This window comes from Phalacrocorax carbo, chromosome 1 (assembly GCF_963921805.1).
Source record: "Phalacrocorax carbo chromosome 1, bPhaCar2.1, whole genome shotgun sequence".
Taxonomy (NCBI): Eukaryota; Metazoa; Chordata; class Aves; order Suliformes; family Phalacrocoracidae; genus Phalacrocorax; species Phalacrocorax carbo.
Window position 1 is genome coordinate 87,505,365 of NC_087513.1, and position 15,931 is coordinate 87,521,295.

Consider the following 15,931-nt stretch of genomic DNA (forward strand, 5'->3'; position numbering starts at 1 on the left):
CAAAACAATCAGCACGATTTCTGTCCTTATTCAACCTTTTTGCTAAATATATTTAAGATTTCCAGACAAAGTATCCTAAATATTTGCTAGTGTTTGTTTCCGAGCAACGTAACACTTCTGTGGAAGACAGCCTTTAAATACCTGGAGTACTTCAAGCTGTTGCCTGCATTAGCTTCCAGATCCTGCTTGAGTTGCCAGAAACAGGCACAAACCCTACTTACTAATTAAGCAGTAGTATACTGTTTTTCACCTTTGTATGAAATAACTGGCTCCTGATGAGTTTAGTAAATTTATTGATTTTTCTTTTTATTAAAATTATTGTCGTTCTAATTTTGGGGATATGTTTAAGGGTCACACATTCACTACAGGAGATTTACAAATACACAACACATACTGTGCTTGACTGTCTCTCTGTTAGGAGTTCTCTGTCTGTGTTCGGTTGTTACTTTTTTATTGTGACATCTTATAGACCACAGACCCACTTTGTAGGTTGTTCCATAGTTGCTCTCTGGAATATACTTTCGTTACCTGCTAATGAGTTAATTATAGTGGGGCCTGTTAAAGCAAATTGTCATGCAAGGGGAAAATTAAATTTCTTATGTTGCAGCAGCTTTTGCTCCTGGAGATCCCAGTTACCCTTCCTTCTTCTCTATGGATATCAGGTCATGTAATTCATGTAGAACATCCAAAATTTGGGAATTGTGCTGTTCAAAGGGTAGGCAGCAGGAGGCTGCCCATGAAATCCAATGGATACTACTGACTAGGGGGATCCAAAGGCAGGTACACATGTATCTGCAGTAATACTTGCATATAAGACATTTCAGCTCTGGTTAGGATAAGTAGCCACTCTAACAGGAGGCCAAATGAATTCAGACATTATCAAAACTATTCTTTTGCTCAAAGTTAATGACATTTGTTTACTGTTTCATGGTAAACACATTACACAAGTTACTGGAAAAGAATAATCCTTTCTGAGAAATGATTCTGAGTCAGACATTGGCAGTAGTGACATCAGAATACATATTAATAGAATGTGTATTTTTGACTTTGAATGACTGTTTCATTGCCCTTAAATATTTTCCACACGAATAATCTCTTTTTTATTTATAACGTATATTCATCTTCAAGTTATTCCAATATTGGCAACTCTAGGTTCCAGCCTAGTTTTGCCTTTTGTTTTCAACACCTTTGTTTTTATAGCTTTGGTTCTATCTGAAGACGAGTCACCTAGTCCCTACTGAGTAAATGGTCCACAGTTTCTCCATGCACATTTCCCAAAGCAGGCTCCGCATACATTGCAGGAGCTGAGAGAGACTTGTATACACTTTGTGTACAGCTTAGAGGTACACATCTCCAGTCTGTGTAGGTAGCCTACATGTCAGTTCTCTTGGTCATACAATGTAATACTGCAATAAGAGCTTTGAAACTGTCATGAAATCAAGATTTGATTGTCCTGCCTACATGTTCACAACCAAAAACTAATGCATACAGAGCTTTTGGGTACAATTGAATCATCTTGAACTTACAGGTGGAAAGCATTGTGAAGACAACTGAACTTCATGCATTCTTTAAAAGCCCTTTTTAGTTTTGCACACAGGTAGAATTTCACTTTAAAGAATTAAGGTAACACTCCAAGCAAGGGGTTGAGTGGCAACTGCATATAAGACTTGCAGGTTTCATCCTGCCTTGGAAGCAGTTGTTCACAATGAACTACTATAGCAGTCATTTCTGACACCTTTGGAAGGTGAGACAATGCAACTATCAATACCAACTGCAAGCTCTGGATCAATTTGTTATTCAGTGTTCACTTCATCTGTTAATTGTGAATATTCAAAAATTATGCCAGGCTACAGTCCACTCTTGAATCTGGATTTGGATGACAATTTCCAAGCACCTTTTTTGTCATACTGATACAGAAGAGCTGAAAATTAGATAGAATAACATTTCCGCAGTTGCAGAACAAACGAAGGATATTCTAAAAGACAATATAAATTAAGAGCAGCTAAGCAAATAAGTTATCCTGGTGGTTAAACAGTGAGGAGGAGAGTTAGTCTCAACCTTTCTTAAACTGAATGTCTCTGTTTTCTGACTTTCTGGATTTTCTTTGAAGGCAGGCATTCTTTGGAAGACAAATTTCTCATATCGGTATAGAAAGGAGAACCAAAATCCCAAACATAAATATATCAAGCAAATACCAGCTGGGCAAAAGTACCTGTAAAAACTGAGTGAAACCCCATCAAATGCCAGCCTTCTGTCAAAGGTTATAGAATAATATTTGCATAAGAAGCTGAGAAGCCAAGTGATCTTGTTTGACCTGAAATCATATTAGTGAAAACTGTATTATGGTAAATAGAGAAATGTTGTGCTTTTCAGGAACTATCTTGAGCTGGTGGCCAACTCAATAGAAGACTGGGTGAAAGAAGAGGAAGTCAAATACCAAGAAGAGAAAATGGGTAAGGAAATAGTCTCTTAAACTGGAAAAAGCTATGGCAGAAGGACCTTTGGAATTGCCTGCATGTGCTGTCAAAAAAATTGGCTTCCCTGAGAAAACCAAAAATGGGCATCTTTTTGTTTTATCCTAGGAAATTCCTCTTTCATGTTGAGTGTTGAGACCCAAAGTTGTTCAGAGTAGAATTGCATATATTTTTTCGTAGGATAACCATGTTTTGTCATCTGTATAGACTTAAATATGTTTTGATGTGAATTAAATACACATCTTTAAATATTCTGCATCATCCCCTGTTCTGAAAACTGAGACCTCTAATGTCAAGTTACAACACCTGTGTTTGTTTAATGGAATTACTTCAAGGATTACATACAAATATGAATCTCTGGTTAGATGACTGAACATGTGAAGATATGAGCAGTAGTTGCAGTTGGCAACATGGTTCAGGAAAATTCCTTTTTAAAAGGGCAGGATAACAGCTGGAAGTCAGAAGCTGAGGGCTAGAAGCTAAAACTGGAAACTGGAATTGACTAGACAGCAGAGCAAACTTTAATTACAAGCAACATTTTGGATAGCAAAAATTGTAAGCAGTTCATACAGTAACTGTTGAGCAGGTAGCAAAATCTGAAAACCCCTTTTGACAGAAGAGAACTTTTGTCCAAATTGTCTATTTGTGTGTTTAAATGGTATTAACAAGCGTTTGTTGATATTTAGCCTTTGCTTTGTTCACCTTCTTTAAGAACGCACTTCGAAACCTTCTAGTACTAGCAATTAGCGTTTACAAAAATAGGAATGTTTTTCCTCAGCCCAGTTACATGTCTGATCATAGTTTGGAAACTGAAAGGATGGTTATGACTTCTAAAGCATAATTTGTACCTATCAAGCTGTCACAGGAACTAGATTGAGTCTTGCCCATCTGGTGCCTCATGACAGATATGATTCAGACAGAAGTTTACTTGCTGAAAGGAGATAATCGCCTCTAGCTGGGATGTGCAGATGGGCAACAGTGCATGTAGGTGATTTCAATTTCACTGGCAGTGTTGTAGCCCACACTGCAATTTTTACTTTTTAATACAAAGTAATTGAAGTAGAAGTTTCTGATAGTGTACTTTAATTTGTTTTTTCTAGTAGGTTAATATTGGTTATCCAACCACAATATAAAACCCTTGATAGGGGTTTATCTATACCCTTTTCATGAGTGATAGATGCTATAAAGCCCTAATAGTAAACAGGGGATATGGTGTTTATTTAGTGAAGGTTTGAGGGTTCAGACAGCATTTATTAACTGTTTTTACTTGAAAGGTTGTAATATCTATGATCCTGGTATTTAGCTTGTTCTGGTGTTTGGTGGGCTGGTTAAAGCACTGGATTGAATTCTGGAACAGTGGTAGTAGCAAAAATAATAAATACTGCTTATTGTTTATTCCGCATTGCTCATCTGCATAAAAAAAAAATCTTGTTGCAGGAGCAAAGCCTTCAATAGCAAGAAGCAGAGTGACTCTTTAAATATGTTGACATATTGTTAAGCATATTTGGTCCCCAGTTATGACTATCAAGTAATACTAGTTATTAGACAAGTTTCTTCTAACCTGAACAGTCTATTTTCTCTCCAAAAATATTTTAACAATTTCTTTATTCTACTTTTATACTTTTACTATTTACAAATATATATTTTTTATTTACTTGCAATTATTTTATTTTTATTTTTCCATTTAAAAAAACTATTACATTTTCATATATTTATAACCTCATTTATTCCCCTTTCATTTCTCAAAGGTAGCATGTTAGGACCTGAGAGCGTAGTGGAGACTATTCCAGAATCCCAATCCAACAAGGAAAGAAGTCCTTTTATCAGAGAAGGCTCTCTAAAGGTAAGGCAAAAATATGTATGTTTCTGAAATTGACTAAATAACACTGCTTTCCCCGGAAGGTAAGCCTTCATTCTTACGTAGACTTGACTTAGTCCTCTTAGTTTTTCTGCTCTTGGCTATTTTTTGTATACTTTATTTCTTGTCTTCTTTAATTTATTTCTTATTGATTCAGTTATGTTATGTTATTTTCTTAAGGGAAGACTGGAATTAGACTAGACATTCCAAAAGCAATTCATAATTGCAGAACTAGGAAACGAGAGTTATGGATAATATCCTACTTGTCATTTAAGTTTTCTGTATAAATTTTGAAAGCATAAGATCCAGGTTCATGGAACTGCTTACGTACCCAAGTTCTACTTTCACGATCTACATCTCTTTGAAAGTAAGGAATGTAAATATGGTACCTCAGAGTTCCCTTGTGATGGAAATGGGGAATCCCATTTTATAGATGTAGACCACTGTCGTGCACTACAGATCAATTGAGTCAGCTAGGTTCACACAGTAAGTTTCTGGCTAAGGTAGGAGCTAAGCACACATTTTTTTAAGTCTTAGCATTGGCACTGTCCATTAATCTGCACAAGTCTAGCTTAATTGATGTTATACTCACCTGCTTTTGTTTTGACTCCTCACCAATTCCTGGGTACTCAACTTGAGATGACACGGCTCAAGTTAGGCTAATGCTAACTTGTAACTGTGAATGCTTGCCATTTCTTCCACATAAATGCTTGTGCTTTGATATGCTTAGACTATAAAATGCTACAAAGCCCTAAATAATCTGGAAAATCTTGGATGTCTCTTGTCTTCCTGATAAAAATTGGTAATTCTAACTCTGGGCATTGATACCTCATTCCTCTTTCTGTAGAAGAATAAAATCAGTTTGTCTCACAGTTGCATTTTGGGAATAAAATAATGCCAGTGATGCATTCTGATTTCATGATAAACATGTTGTGGAAAAGTCCACAACAAAATAATCCTTTTATTACTGAATGTGTAAAATACAAATAATTATTTTATATACCTCCTGTGGTCAAGAATGACTGATCCTATGGATTGAATGAGTCAGTAATTTTATGCAAAATATAGTGTGCAATATTGTAAAACTGTCGACGCATTTGGAAAACATGTGAGTGAGAGTGGCTTAGAACATTGGTTCCTTTGAGTTTGCTTACTTGTACTCTTTTCAGCATGCACATATGAAATATCTTGTAATACAAAGAGAACTGCAGTAATTTGAATTCCTAACATATTACATAGGCTTGGAAGGAAGAGCAGGACCGATTTCTAGAGGAAGAACAACTTACGGAAGCAAAAAAAGGAAAAACAGAAAATTCAAGAGGTAAAAAGGAAGGACAGGAGATAATAATACATGAAGAAAGTAAAGGTTCCAACCAGAAACCCTCCAAAGAGAAGTTTAAAGATGAGCCAGCAAAAGCCCCTGAACTTCAGGAGGATCCCAGCATCCCAGAACCACATTCTGAGAAAGCTTATAAGGTAAGGAGTCATATTATTGCACCATGTTAGGAAAGCACTAACTATTTATACAGAGAGTCAAGATTACAGCAAAGATACTATCCGTTGTGAAATTGGAGTTCAGAGCAAATTAAGCCTACCTAGGTCTTGTTCAACTCCATCATTTTAGCAGCAGATCCTTTCCTAAAAGTTTTGGAAAGCAGTTTCTTTATGTTTAAGATTATCATACACAAGACTATTTAACTTGGATGGGTTTTGGCACATATGACATGAACACAAAGGTAAGTTGATCGTGGTTTTGTGTCCATAAAAAATACATGCATGGGATGAATTTTGCCTAAAAATGTGGTTTTCATGGGAGAGGGTAGGAAAGGGGAACATAAAGACCTGTTCCAAATCCCGTATTCAGGGACTGCTAGACCTAGTTGAACTTTTGTCTGTCTACGTTGGAAATCAAGTAAAAGGAGTTCACTGCTTCTTCCATTTCCTGTTACAAAATTCATGTTCTTGGAGGCAGCTATTCTGCCTGTTACATTAATAGAGGGATATTTCTTAGAGGGAGCTCTTCACTAGTTGTATCCAAACAGTTTTTAGGCAGTTTGCACTGCTTTATATTTGCAGCGTCAAAGCCTTGCATTCAAAACTTGTGTAGGTCAATATCTTTTAGTCTAAACTTGCTTGAGTATAAACTTCAGACTCGGAAATATACAACATTTCAGTCTGAACCTGAGTACACTCACCTAACTTATGCCAATTTGTGGCTCTTTGGAAGGCACAGCAATCTAAAAGTCAGATTTACAGTGTCTGAATTCCAAAATCTAGAGGGTGGAAAGCTGAATCTTTATATGCCCTTTATCTGATCCCATGGCATTGTACTTTGTATCTTTGCACTTGGCCAGAATTCTTCTTTCCTTCCCATTTCGTTCCTGTCCTCTCGAGGACAGGAGAGGTGCCCAAGGACTGGAGGACAGCAAATGTCACTCCAACCTTCAAAAGGGCAAGAAGGAGGACCTGGGGAACTATAGGCCAGTCAGCCCCACCTCCACCCCTGGAAAGATGATGGAGCAGTTCATCCTGGAGGTCATCTTCAGGCATGTAGAGGAAAAGAAGGTTATCAGAAGTAGTCACCATGGATTCACCAGGGGAAGATCATGCTTGACCAACCTGATAGCCTTCTACGATGGCGTGACTGGCCTGGCCAACAAAGGGAGAGCAGTGGATGTTGTCTATCTTGACTTCAGTAAGGCATTCGACACTGTCTCCCATAGCCTCCTCACGGGCAAGCTAAGGAAGCGTGGGTTGGATGAGTGGACAGTGAGGTGGATTGAGAAATGGCTCAACAACAGAACTCAGAGGGTCGTGATCAACAGAGCAGAGTCTGGATGGAGGCCTGTCACTAGTGGTGATCCCCAGGGGTCTGTGCTGGGTCCAGTCCTGTTCAACATATTCATCAATGACCTGGATGATGGGATAGAGTGTACCCTCAGCAAGTTTGCTGATGATACCAAGCTGAGAGGAGTGGCTGATATGCCAGAAGGCTGTGCTGCCATTCAGGGAAACCTGGACAGGCTGGAGAGCTGGGCCAAGGGGAACCTCATGAAATTCAATAAGAGCAAGTGCAAGGTCCTGCACCTGGGGAGGAACAACCCCATGCACCAGTACAGGCTGGGGGCTGAACTGCTGGAAAGCAGCTCTGCTGAGAAGGACCTTGGAGTGCTGGTGGACAGCAAGCTGACCCTGAGCCAGCACTGTGCCCTTGTGGCCAAGAAGGCCAGCAGTATCCTGGGATGCATTAAAAGGAGTGTGGCCAGCAGATTGAAAGAGGTTGTCCTCCCCCTCTACTCTGCCCTGATAAGACCACATTTGGAGTACTGTGTCCAATTTTGGGCCCCCCAGTTTAAGGGTGTGGAACTCCTTGAGCAAGTCCAGTGGAGAGCTACTAAGATGATCAGGGGACTGGAGCATCTCCTATATGAAGAAAGGCTGAGAGACTTGGGTTTGTTTAGCCTGGAGAAGAAAAGTCTGAGGGCGGATTTCATCAATACCTATAAATATCTAAAGGGTGGGTGTCAGGATGATGTGACTAGGCTCTTTTCATTAGTGCCCAATGATAGGACAAGGGGCAATGGGCTCAAGTTGGAACACAGGAAGTTCCACCTGAATATGAGAAAAAACTTCTTTCCTGTGAGGGTGACAGAGCAGTGGAACAGGCTGCCCAGGGAGGTTGTGGAGTCTCCTTCTTTGGAGACATTCAAAACCCACCTGGATGCGTTCCTGTGCCCCTTGCTCTAGGTGTGCCTGCTCAAGCAAGGGGGTTGGACAAGATGATCTCCAGAGGTCCCTTCCGACCCCTACCATTCTGTGATTCTGTGATTATACGTTAAGCCACTAGTCTACTTGCTATTCTTCAGTTTCCATGATGGCTCCATACCAGTGAAGGACCAGATTCTGCTCTCATGTGTAACAGGTTATTCAATTAGTAACTAAGAAATCATTTGGATATGAGAATAACACACTACCTATTTGTTAAAATCATTATTACATTAGTTAAACATCTAAGCAAAAAATGTTGATGAGAACAGTGGGCACCTGATGATCTGTCCTTCATTTGCCTCTTTCATGGCTCGCTCTTTCTCATTTATGCATAATCTAAAACTTCTTTTTTCCAGTTTCTTGGCTACAATACAGGGGAGGATCTCATTCAAGTATCAGGAACCACTCGATATCTTTTCCCATCTGATGGAGGACAGATTCAAGTAGAGAAGATAGAGTTTGTAAAAGGTGATTCTTTAATTCTTTATGCATTGCTTTGACTCATTTACTAACTGATGGCATAGTTTCTTGATCCATAAATGCACTTTCACATCTCGGTAGTAGAAGTTCAGTTAAAGACATTGTGAGAGTACCATGTAATTCTGTATTAGCCTCTATCACTACTAGTGTTTATGTTTTCCTGTAGTATGTTAACAATTGATAAATAAAGTACCAGAGGATTAGAAGTTGAGAAAAATCTGTTCATATTTCTTTGTTCCATGGCAACCAATGCATGGTACTCCAAGAATGCATGTTCGAATAATTTGTCCAGTGACGTGCAATATATCTAAGCAATGGGGTTATTCTGCAGCCTCTCAGATCTTAGTGTCAGGAAGTTTTTGAATATTTAGTCTAAATTCATTTAACCTTAATTTTGTTGTCTTGGTCAACCACAAAGCAATTCAGTCCACTTCTGAGCAATTTTGGGTTTTGTGTGCTTTATAGTTGCAGGTGTAGGGTTTTTTTTGGGTGTGGGGCAGTCCTGAAGCCTGGTGGGAGCAATAATAATATCCCGTTGCTTTGCAGATGTAACTTTGGTAAAGGTGAAAGTGATGAAAGACAACCACAATTTCTTCATTCATATCACAGACCCCAAGAAAAACTTAAAAGAAATTGAAGTGCAAGAAATTAATGAAGAACAGAAAATTAGATCAGGTTAGTGGATTGACATCACTGATATAAAGAATTAATGGTTTGGCATATTTAGTAACTGGATGCAAACCTTATCAACTAACATAAAATAAATCCCTACTAATGGCAGAGAGTAAATAAAATCAGCGTTCTGTAAACAGAAGTAAAAATCCAGTTGGCTGACTTAAACACCATGTAGAGATCTTACAAAGATGTAGAACCACAGTACAGGTCAACAGGTGCAAACCAGTCTCTTTTCCAAAGCAAGGAAATCAATGAAAAGAGTCACTATTCCTTAAGAAAATAATTTTCTTATTTAGTAGAGGACTCCTTCAGGTTTTAACATGGCCTGGGAAAGCCTAAGAAGATGCAAACTGAATCATGTCCATTGTGACCAGAATAAATGTCTGCCCTTGAAAGGGAAGATTTCCCCCACAGAACTGTACCTCCATTTGTGGGTCAGGTGACCATATCACTAGTGCGTCCTCAAGACTTTTGCTGTAGAAACAGATCTTTCTGCAGTTCAGCAGCTTCTAGTGCTGGTTGACATGTTACTAACACTCAGAAAGCATTGAATCCAAATCCTTTCTGAACCCAGGTGAAAGTGTTTCCAAGAAGGAATCCAGTCCGTAATGATTTGTATATATGTTTGCAAAAAACACTATGGAATTGCCTTCACTGAACAGGAGAGTATTGGAAAAGTATGACTTTTTTAGGTGTGTTAGCTCTTTTTATCTTCATCAGTGTCAGAAAGCATCCTGCCCTTGCTCCTCTCCTTGGCTTCAGCTGCCACCACTGATGTAATTGTAGGTTGTCTAATAGAAAATTTGCATCCCTTCTGCAGATAAGATGTTTCTTCTGTGCCCTTCTGAAATCTGAGGTCTGCCAAATAGTACTTTAAATCACCAGTGTGCCAGCATCTGAGGCAAGTTGTATTCACTTGGCACAAGTGAGATGCTTTCCTCCTGTGTAGGCAGGAGTACATTATAGAAAGGCAGTAAGGAAGAGAAGAATTAATCCAACTCTGATACTTGGCAGTAGCTGAATGGTACAATGGTGAGCTTTTAATGCAGTCAAAATGTCAAAACAGCATGCTGCAGGTGGTAGTCACTGATAAACATTGCAATGGCAGTAAATAGGAGCAGACAAAGTCTCAGCATCTGTGCCTTGTTGATGAAAGAACTGGGAGATGGCTAGGTGTTGGGCACCTGCCTTAACCTTCTTTTGTTGTCTTCTCTGCTGCTCCTCACAGTTTTAAGAAGCTGTTCCCCATACTGGAAATCCCAAGGGTTTCCTTTTACCAGCAGACTCTTCCTTTAAGGCAGTAGGAGTTGAACTAGAGGCAAGGGAGGACCCAGTGTCACTGTCTCAGAGGTTTTACTGTGCATGGGCCACATGGTTTTCAAGGATCAAGCACTCATCACATGACATCTTGTCCTGCATCCCTAAGTGAGCTTGTCTCCTGATCTGCTTTCACAAATGCCAGGCATATCATTGGATCTAATTTCTCAACTTTTTCTCCTTTCTTTTACTTTCTTCTCAAGATACAGTGCCTGTGACAGTACCTTAGAGGCAGTGACTTTTATTACTGCATAGGCCATGCCTGATAGAAATGAGCAGTTCAGCATTCTTGTCAGCCAAGTAGGGAACAGAAACAAGGATCCTTGATTCCAGGACTAGGTTCTTTTGCAGTTTAAATTCACAAAGACTTTTGCTAGTTGTTGCTATTAAACGTGTTTTTACATATCTAGCTAATTAGAATGCAATTTCTACATGAAAAATCATAGCGGTATCACAAAACTGACTATCATTCCACTCATACAGTAGTATATAATAAAATTTTCCCTGTCTTTTATTAATCTATTTTACAGGTTAGTCATCCACATTGAAATGCCACTGTTCACACCAGTCATTGCTTTGCAGGTCAGGTGGTTCTGACATGTGTTGCTATCTTTAAAATTCATTCTAATTTTTTCTAAAGGAGAATTGAAAAATCAAAAGAAAGCTGTGAGCAAGTTTGGATCTTTTTCAGCCACCTTGGAAAATGGAATCCAGCTGTCCCTGAGCTATTATGGACCTACAGGGAAGACAGCAGGTAAAGTAAGCAAATAGAACAGGATATTTGAGAACCATAGGGGGATTTTTTTTTTTCTTTTTCTCCATACACTCCTTAACCCAATAATTTGTTGCATGCAATTCTGCCTTTCTCAGCAGCTGTTACTACATGGTGGGGAATTTTCAGCAAGGCTCGAGATGAAATGACATTGTCAAGAATATTCTGTGATTCAGATTTCGAAATGGAGGAAGGTCTCTGTGCTTTTTTACTTACTGTGAAAACAGAGCAGTGTAGGGAGAAACTTACAAGTATTGTTATTAAGTAGCCCAGGAAAATCAGCCAATTAATTTGAGCCAAAGAAAATGTGATTTGCTGAGGAACCTTCTTGGTTTTCCAAGAAATAATATTTTTGTAAACTTATATAGGTGATTATGGAACTTTCATTTTACGTTAGGAGTTGGACTTTAGGTTACAGTTGTACAGACATAATGAGGGATTTCTCTCAGCCTTTCAATAAACACATTCACCAACTGGAAGCAATTGCTTCACAAAACCACAGTGAAAACAGCATCTGCTTTTACCAAGAGCTTTTTGTTTCCATTACATTTGAAAGGCCACTGAAACCATCATACGTATAAAAGTGAACCCCTCCTCTAATCAGAAAACAATCCCAGCATTTTTCAGCTCTTAAAATATGACAACATTTAATTGAATGCATCTTTGTGTGGACTGTGGTAAACCATTCAACTATAGAATCAGTTTTAATTACTCAAATACATTTTACAAATTAATTACTGAAAAAGGACTTCTAAAACTTGGGCCAAGAGAGCATCTGCAGTGTAATGGACTGTGAAAATTTGTATTTTGTCATAGAAGAGAGACATGTGTAATTAAACACCTACATGTCAGCTGTGATGTTCAGGTTTTTTCACATCTACCATAAGCATCCTATTCTACATTAGAATAATCCTTGCCACGCTGAGCTTTAGTGTAGCACTGCTGACTGCCGTTCTTTGATTGTTTGCAGTTTTTTTGCAATCACTTGCTCATGCCTAATTCCCCTTTTTGATGTTTGTATCATAAGTACTCAGACAAATTCTGACCAGAAATATTCTGGCTTAGACTATTCTCATATGCCACCCATCCCTAATGTAGAACAGTATGCCATGTAATCCACAGTTTCTCTCCACTGATTAATTAAATTGGGTGTAAATTACTCATTTTCCCTGCATTATGGAAATAATTTTTTGGAACCTCTCTAATGCTCATTTTTCTGTTTTTCTCATTTTTCTTATTGTTTTTCTCAAAACAATTGGAAAAAATCTTATTGTTTTTCTCATTTTTCGTATTGTTTTTCTGATTTTATCTCTTCTGTCTTCCATTTAGGGAAGCTAAGATCACAAAAGGCTTCAGGCTGTTTGCCAGCTTTATGCATCTTTATAATTTCTTGGTTAAATGTTAATATTTGTTTAAGTTTTGAATTATTTGTTTTCTCTAGCATGACCAAAATCTAACTTCAGGCCATCTTACAATCAGACTTAGAAGTAAGCTCCTCATTGCTTTGTGAATCTGGCACTGCCTGAGCACCTGTGGAGCTTTCCTCTCTGGGTATTATAGAACCTTTGCACTTGCTCTTTGTGCCTTGATGAAATCACGAGAGTACACATGGATATTTATATTCTCCTGACAAGATGGATTGCAATCACTAACGATTTTATTGGACAGTTGCCTCAGAATCCTTCATTCCAGATATTCTACTTCTCAATGGAGCATTAGCTCTGTCAGAGTTTTAGTCAGCTGTTTCTTCTCACCATCCACCTGGAGATGGGTACTACTACTTGCTTATTCCATGGCCATGCTGTCTAATAAATGTGTATCAGAATGGACCCCGTGGAGAATTTTAAACTTTCCTATTTTATATGATTAGCTGAGAATTTCTCTAGCATATTACAAATAAAACAGCTTGGTTCACCTTTCGTCAGACTTCCAATAAGCTGTAAAAACCACACAGCATAAATTTCAGTACATGAAAGCAGAGACACCTAACAAGGCATCAGATTCTCATGCATCAACTAATGAAACGGAGCATTTGAAAAATCTTTGTAGTGATATAAATTTCCCTTTCGGGCTAAAGGTCATTAATATATTCAGATATCAGTGCATTTGCTTAATGCTGGTGCCAAGACAAAAACTGAGATTGAAGGCTTAAAAACTGAGGTGGGAGGCTTGTTATCCATGGACTCCTAAATAGGACTTTATCACTGGATGGTCTAACAGTTTCTCATAGCCTTAAAGTCCTAAATTTGGGGTCACCTTTGCAGTTGCCAGAAATCCAGAATCATTCATAAGACAAATGAACATACAGGCAGCCTTTCTAGCAGTTTAGAACTTTAGTTTTAAGGTGGTCTCTGCATTTTGTAATCTGCAGAGCTAAAAACATCTATGCCAAAATATTTCTGGAAACAGTGGACATAGTAGCGTTTAGGCCTACCTTTTATCTTTTTCAGCCAAAAATATACTAACACTTCATCTGCATTACAGAAAATGCTGTGATCTCACACCAGAATCGTTCTATTAGCACACTTCCAGATGCATTTCTTTCCTTCTTTGAATGCGATCTGGCTTGCAGTTTGTCAATGAGTTATTTAATTTTTCTTTGCCTGATGTGTCAGTTTTCATGTTAAACAATATTGTTCATTGGAAGAAACAGAATTAAAATGTAATTTTACCAAAACAAAGAAGGATTTTGGAGTCTTCCTAAAGACATTCTTGCAATGACTGGCTTGTCATTAAACTTCATACTTTGTAGAAACTACTAAGCAAATCAAGCTTGCTTTATTTATTTTAAAAAGGTTTTCAAAAGATGGTTTCTGAGATCATCATGTTTTGCTCCCTGGTATTCTGAGTTCTTATATAAATGGGTGTGGTTAAGATGTGGATAATAAGTTGCTCTGTCTAGGGTAACAAGTTCTCCAAAAGAGACAAGAATTAAATAGCTTAAATTGCCTGGATGGGAAACAAGGTGCTATTTCATGAGTGGTAGGTGTGGGACTTAGGCTGCCTTCAAGCAAGAAAAGATGATTAAAAAAAAAACTCTTTCAAAAAAGCATTAAGGTTAGAGCTGGCCGGGTTTTTCTGATTGAAGTGAAATGTCAGTTCATTGAAACAAAAATGTTTTACAGAAAATCTTAGTTTGTATTTATTTTATTTTCAAGAAACTGTTTTGGAAGGCAACATGACTACTTCCTGTCATGTTTAACAGGCTGCCCTAATGCTTGGCCTTTAAGAATTGGGAGAGACTTAGCAAGTCCACATCATCAGAATCTTTCTGAATCATTATAGCAAACTAGAGCAATGTAGTGCAAAACTGCTGGAGTCAGTCCATGCTGGATCAGCCCATGATAAAACATAACAATAGTGATCATTTCCTAGATATTAGACTCAAAATGTCTCCACCTATCTAAGTATTCTGGAGGTAAAAGAACATTTTAAAAATTATATTTTCTATTTTTGAGAGACAAGTGATGACCTGTGGGAAACAATAATTTCAAGATGCCTTTTAGGCTGGCGAGTAGTCAGTCTGTGTAATGATTGTCTAAATAATTTCATATATTCATTCCCTCTATGTAAAATAATAAACTTCTGCACTGAGGTTTCTAAGGTAAAATCTAGTGTAGAAAATCTTGTTTAAAAAATAAGATGTGGTCATCTAGATTTATGAAAATATTGCTTTCCCCTTTTTTAGATGATGAAACAGATCCTGTTTTAGCAAGAATTCTGAACATCCCTTCTGTTCATACTCCGACCATAATTTCTCCTGCTACATCAGCTTCAGGAAAAAAAGATAAGTCTGTCAAACAAAAATCAGGAAAGTCTCTGCCCTCTACAAAAGCAAGCCGTAGAAAAATAGACCCTCCACCACCTGATGACATGGTAAAGCAAGAAGAAGGAAAGGTGAGAGAATAGATATTACCCAGTGAACACAGAAAGGAAACAAACAAAAATTCAAATACATAAACTTAATTAACAAAACCATGTATTCTTCTCAGAGGGCTTTATGCTGGGCCTTAACAAATTCATAACTATGGTGCTTCTAAGGATATGCTTTATTCTTCGAGTTGTTCTCAGGTGTACATATTGGCAGCTGTGAATAAAGCTAGGCTTTACAACTCCATGATGTAAAGCAGTGGTCCACACACTTTTGTCAATTTTGGCTTTGTAGTTACACCTTGTTACATTATTAAAATCTCAGTGACTAGAACTGCTTTAGAAACTAATTTTTAGTTTAACCAATTAGGAGAACTTTTCTGTGCTTTTCAAAACCTGTATTGGCAAGTCTAATCAATCAATAAATTAGCAGAGACAGTTTTGCAAAAGCTTGCTCTGCAATTTGGTCTTTTCAGCTGATCACAAGCCAGGGACCAGCAACTTGAGGAAGTTACTTTTGCCTATAACTGAAGTATTTCTATCACAGGACAGTCCTTTGGAAAGGATGAATGACATTTCAAAAGCAGATTCTGAATTTCTGTTATGGAATACTTTGGCACAGAATAATGTAGGAATTACAGGACCATGTGCATCAGAAATGCACAGCATTTAATCTTGAATGTCTCCCACAAACCTCTATTAGAAGCTGTTTTGGCA

General features: G+C 38.0%; 1 protein-coding gene across 4 annotated transcripts in view; it reads left to right on the forward strand.

Moving 5' to 3' along the window:
- SPAG17 (sperm associated antigen 17) overlaps window positions 1-15,931 on the forward strand; it is a 115,499-nt gene that overhangs the window by 56,394 nt on the left and 43,174 nt on the right. For all 4 annotated transcript variants that reach the window (XR_010375159.1, XM_064465217.1, XM_064465226.1 and 1 more), the window contains exons 18-24: window positions 2,374-2,453; window positions 4,223-4,317; window positions 5,572-5,808; window positions 8,457-8,568; window positions 9,127-9,255; window positions 11,213-11,326; window positions 15,033-15,241. Coding sequence is in view for 3 of the 4 variants with exons in the window: in XM_064465217.1 (XP_064321287.1) it covers window positions 2,374-2,453; window positions 4,223-4,317; window positions 5,572-5,808; window positions 8,457-8,568; window positions 9,127-9,255; window positions 11,213-11,326; window positions 15,033-15,241 (976 nt within the window). In the remaining variant the exon portion in view is untranslated. The remainder of the gene's footprint in view (window positions 1-2,373; window positions 2,454-4,222; window positions 4,318-5,571; window positions 5,809-8,456; window positions 8,569-9,126; window positions 9,256-11,212; window positions 11,327-15,032; window positions 15,242-15,931) is intronic.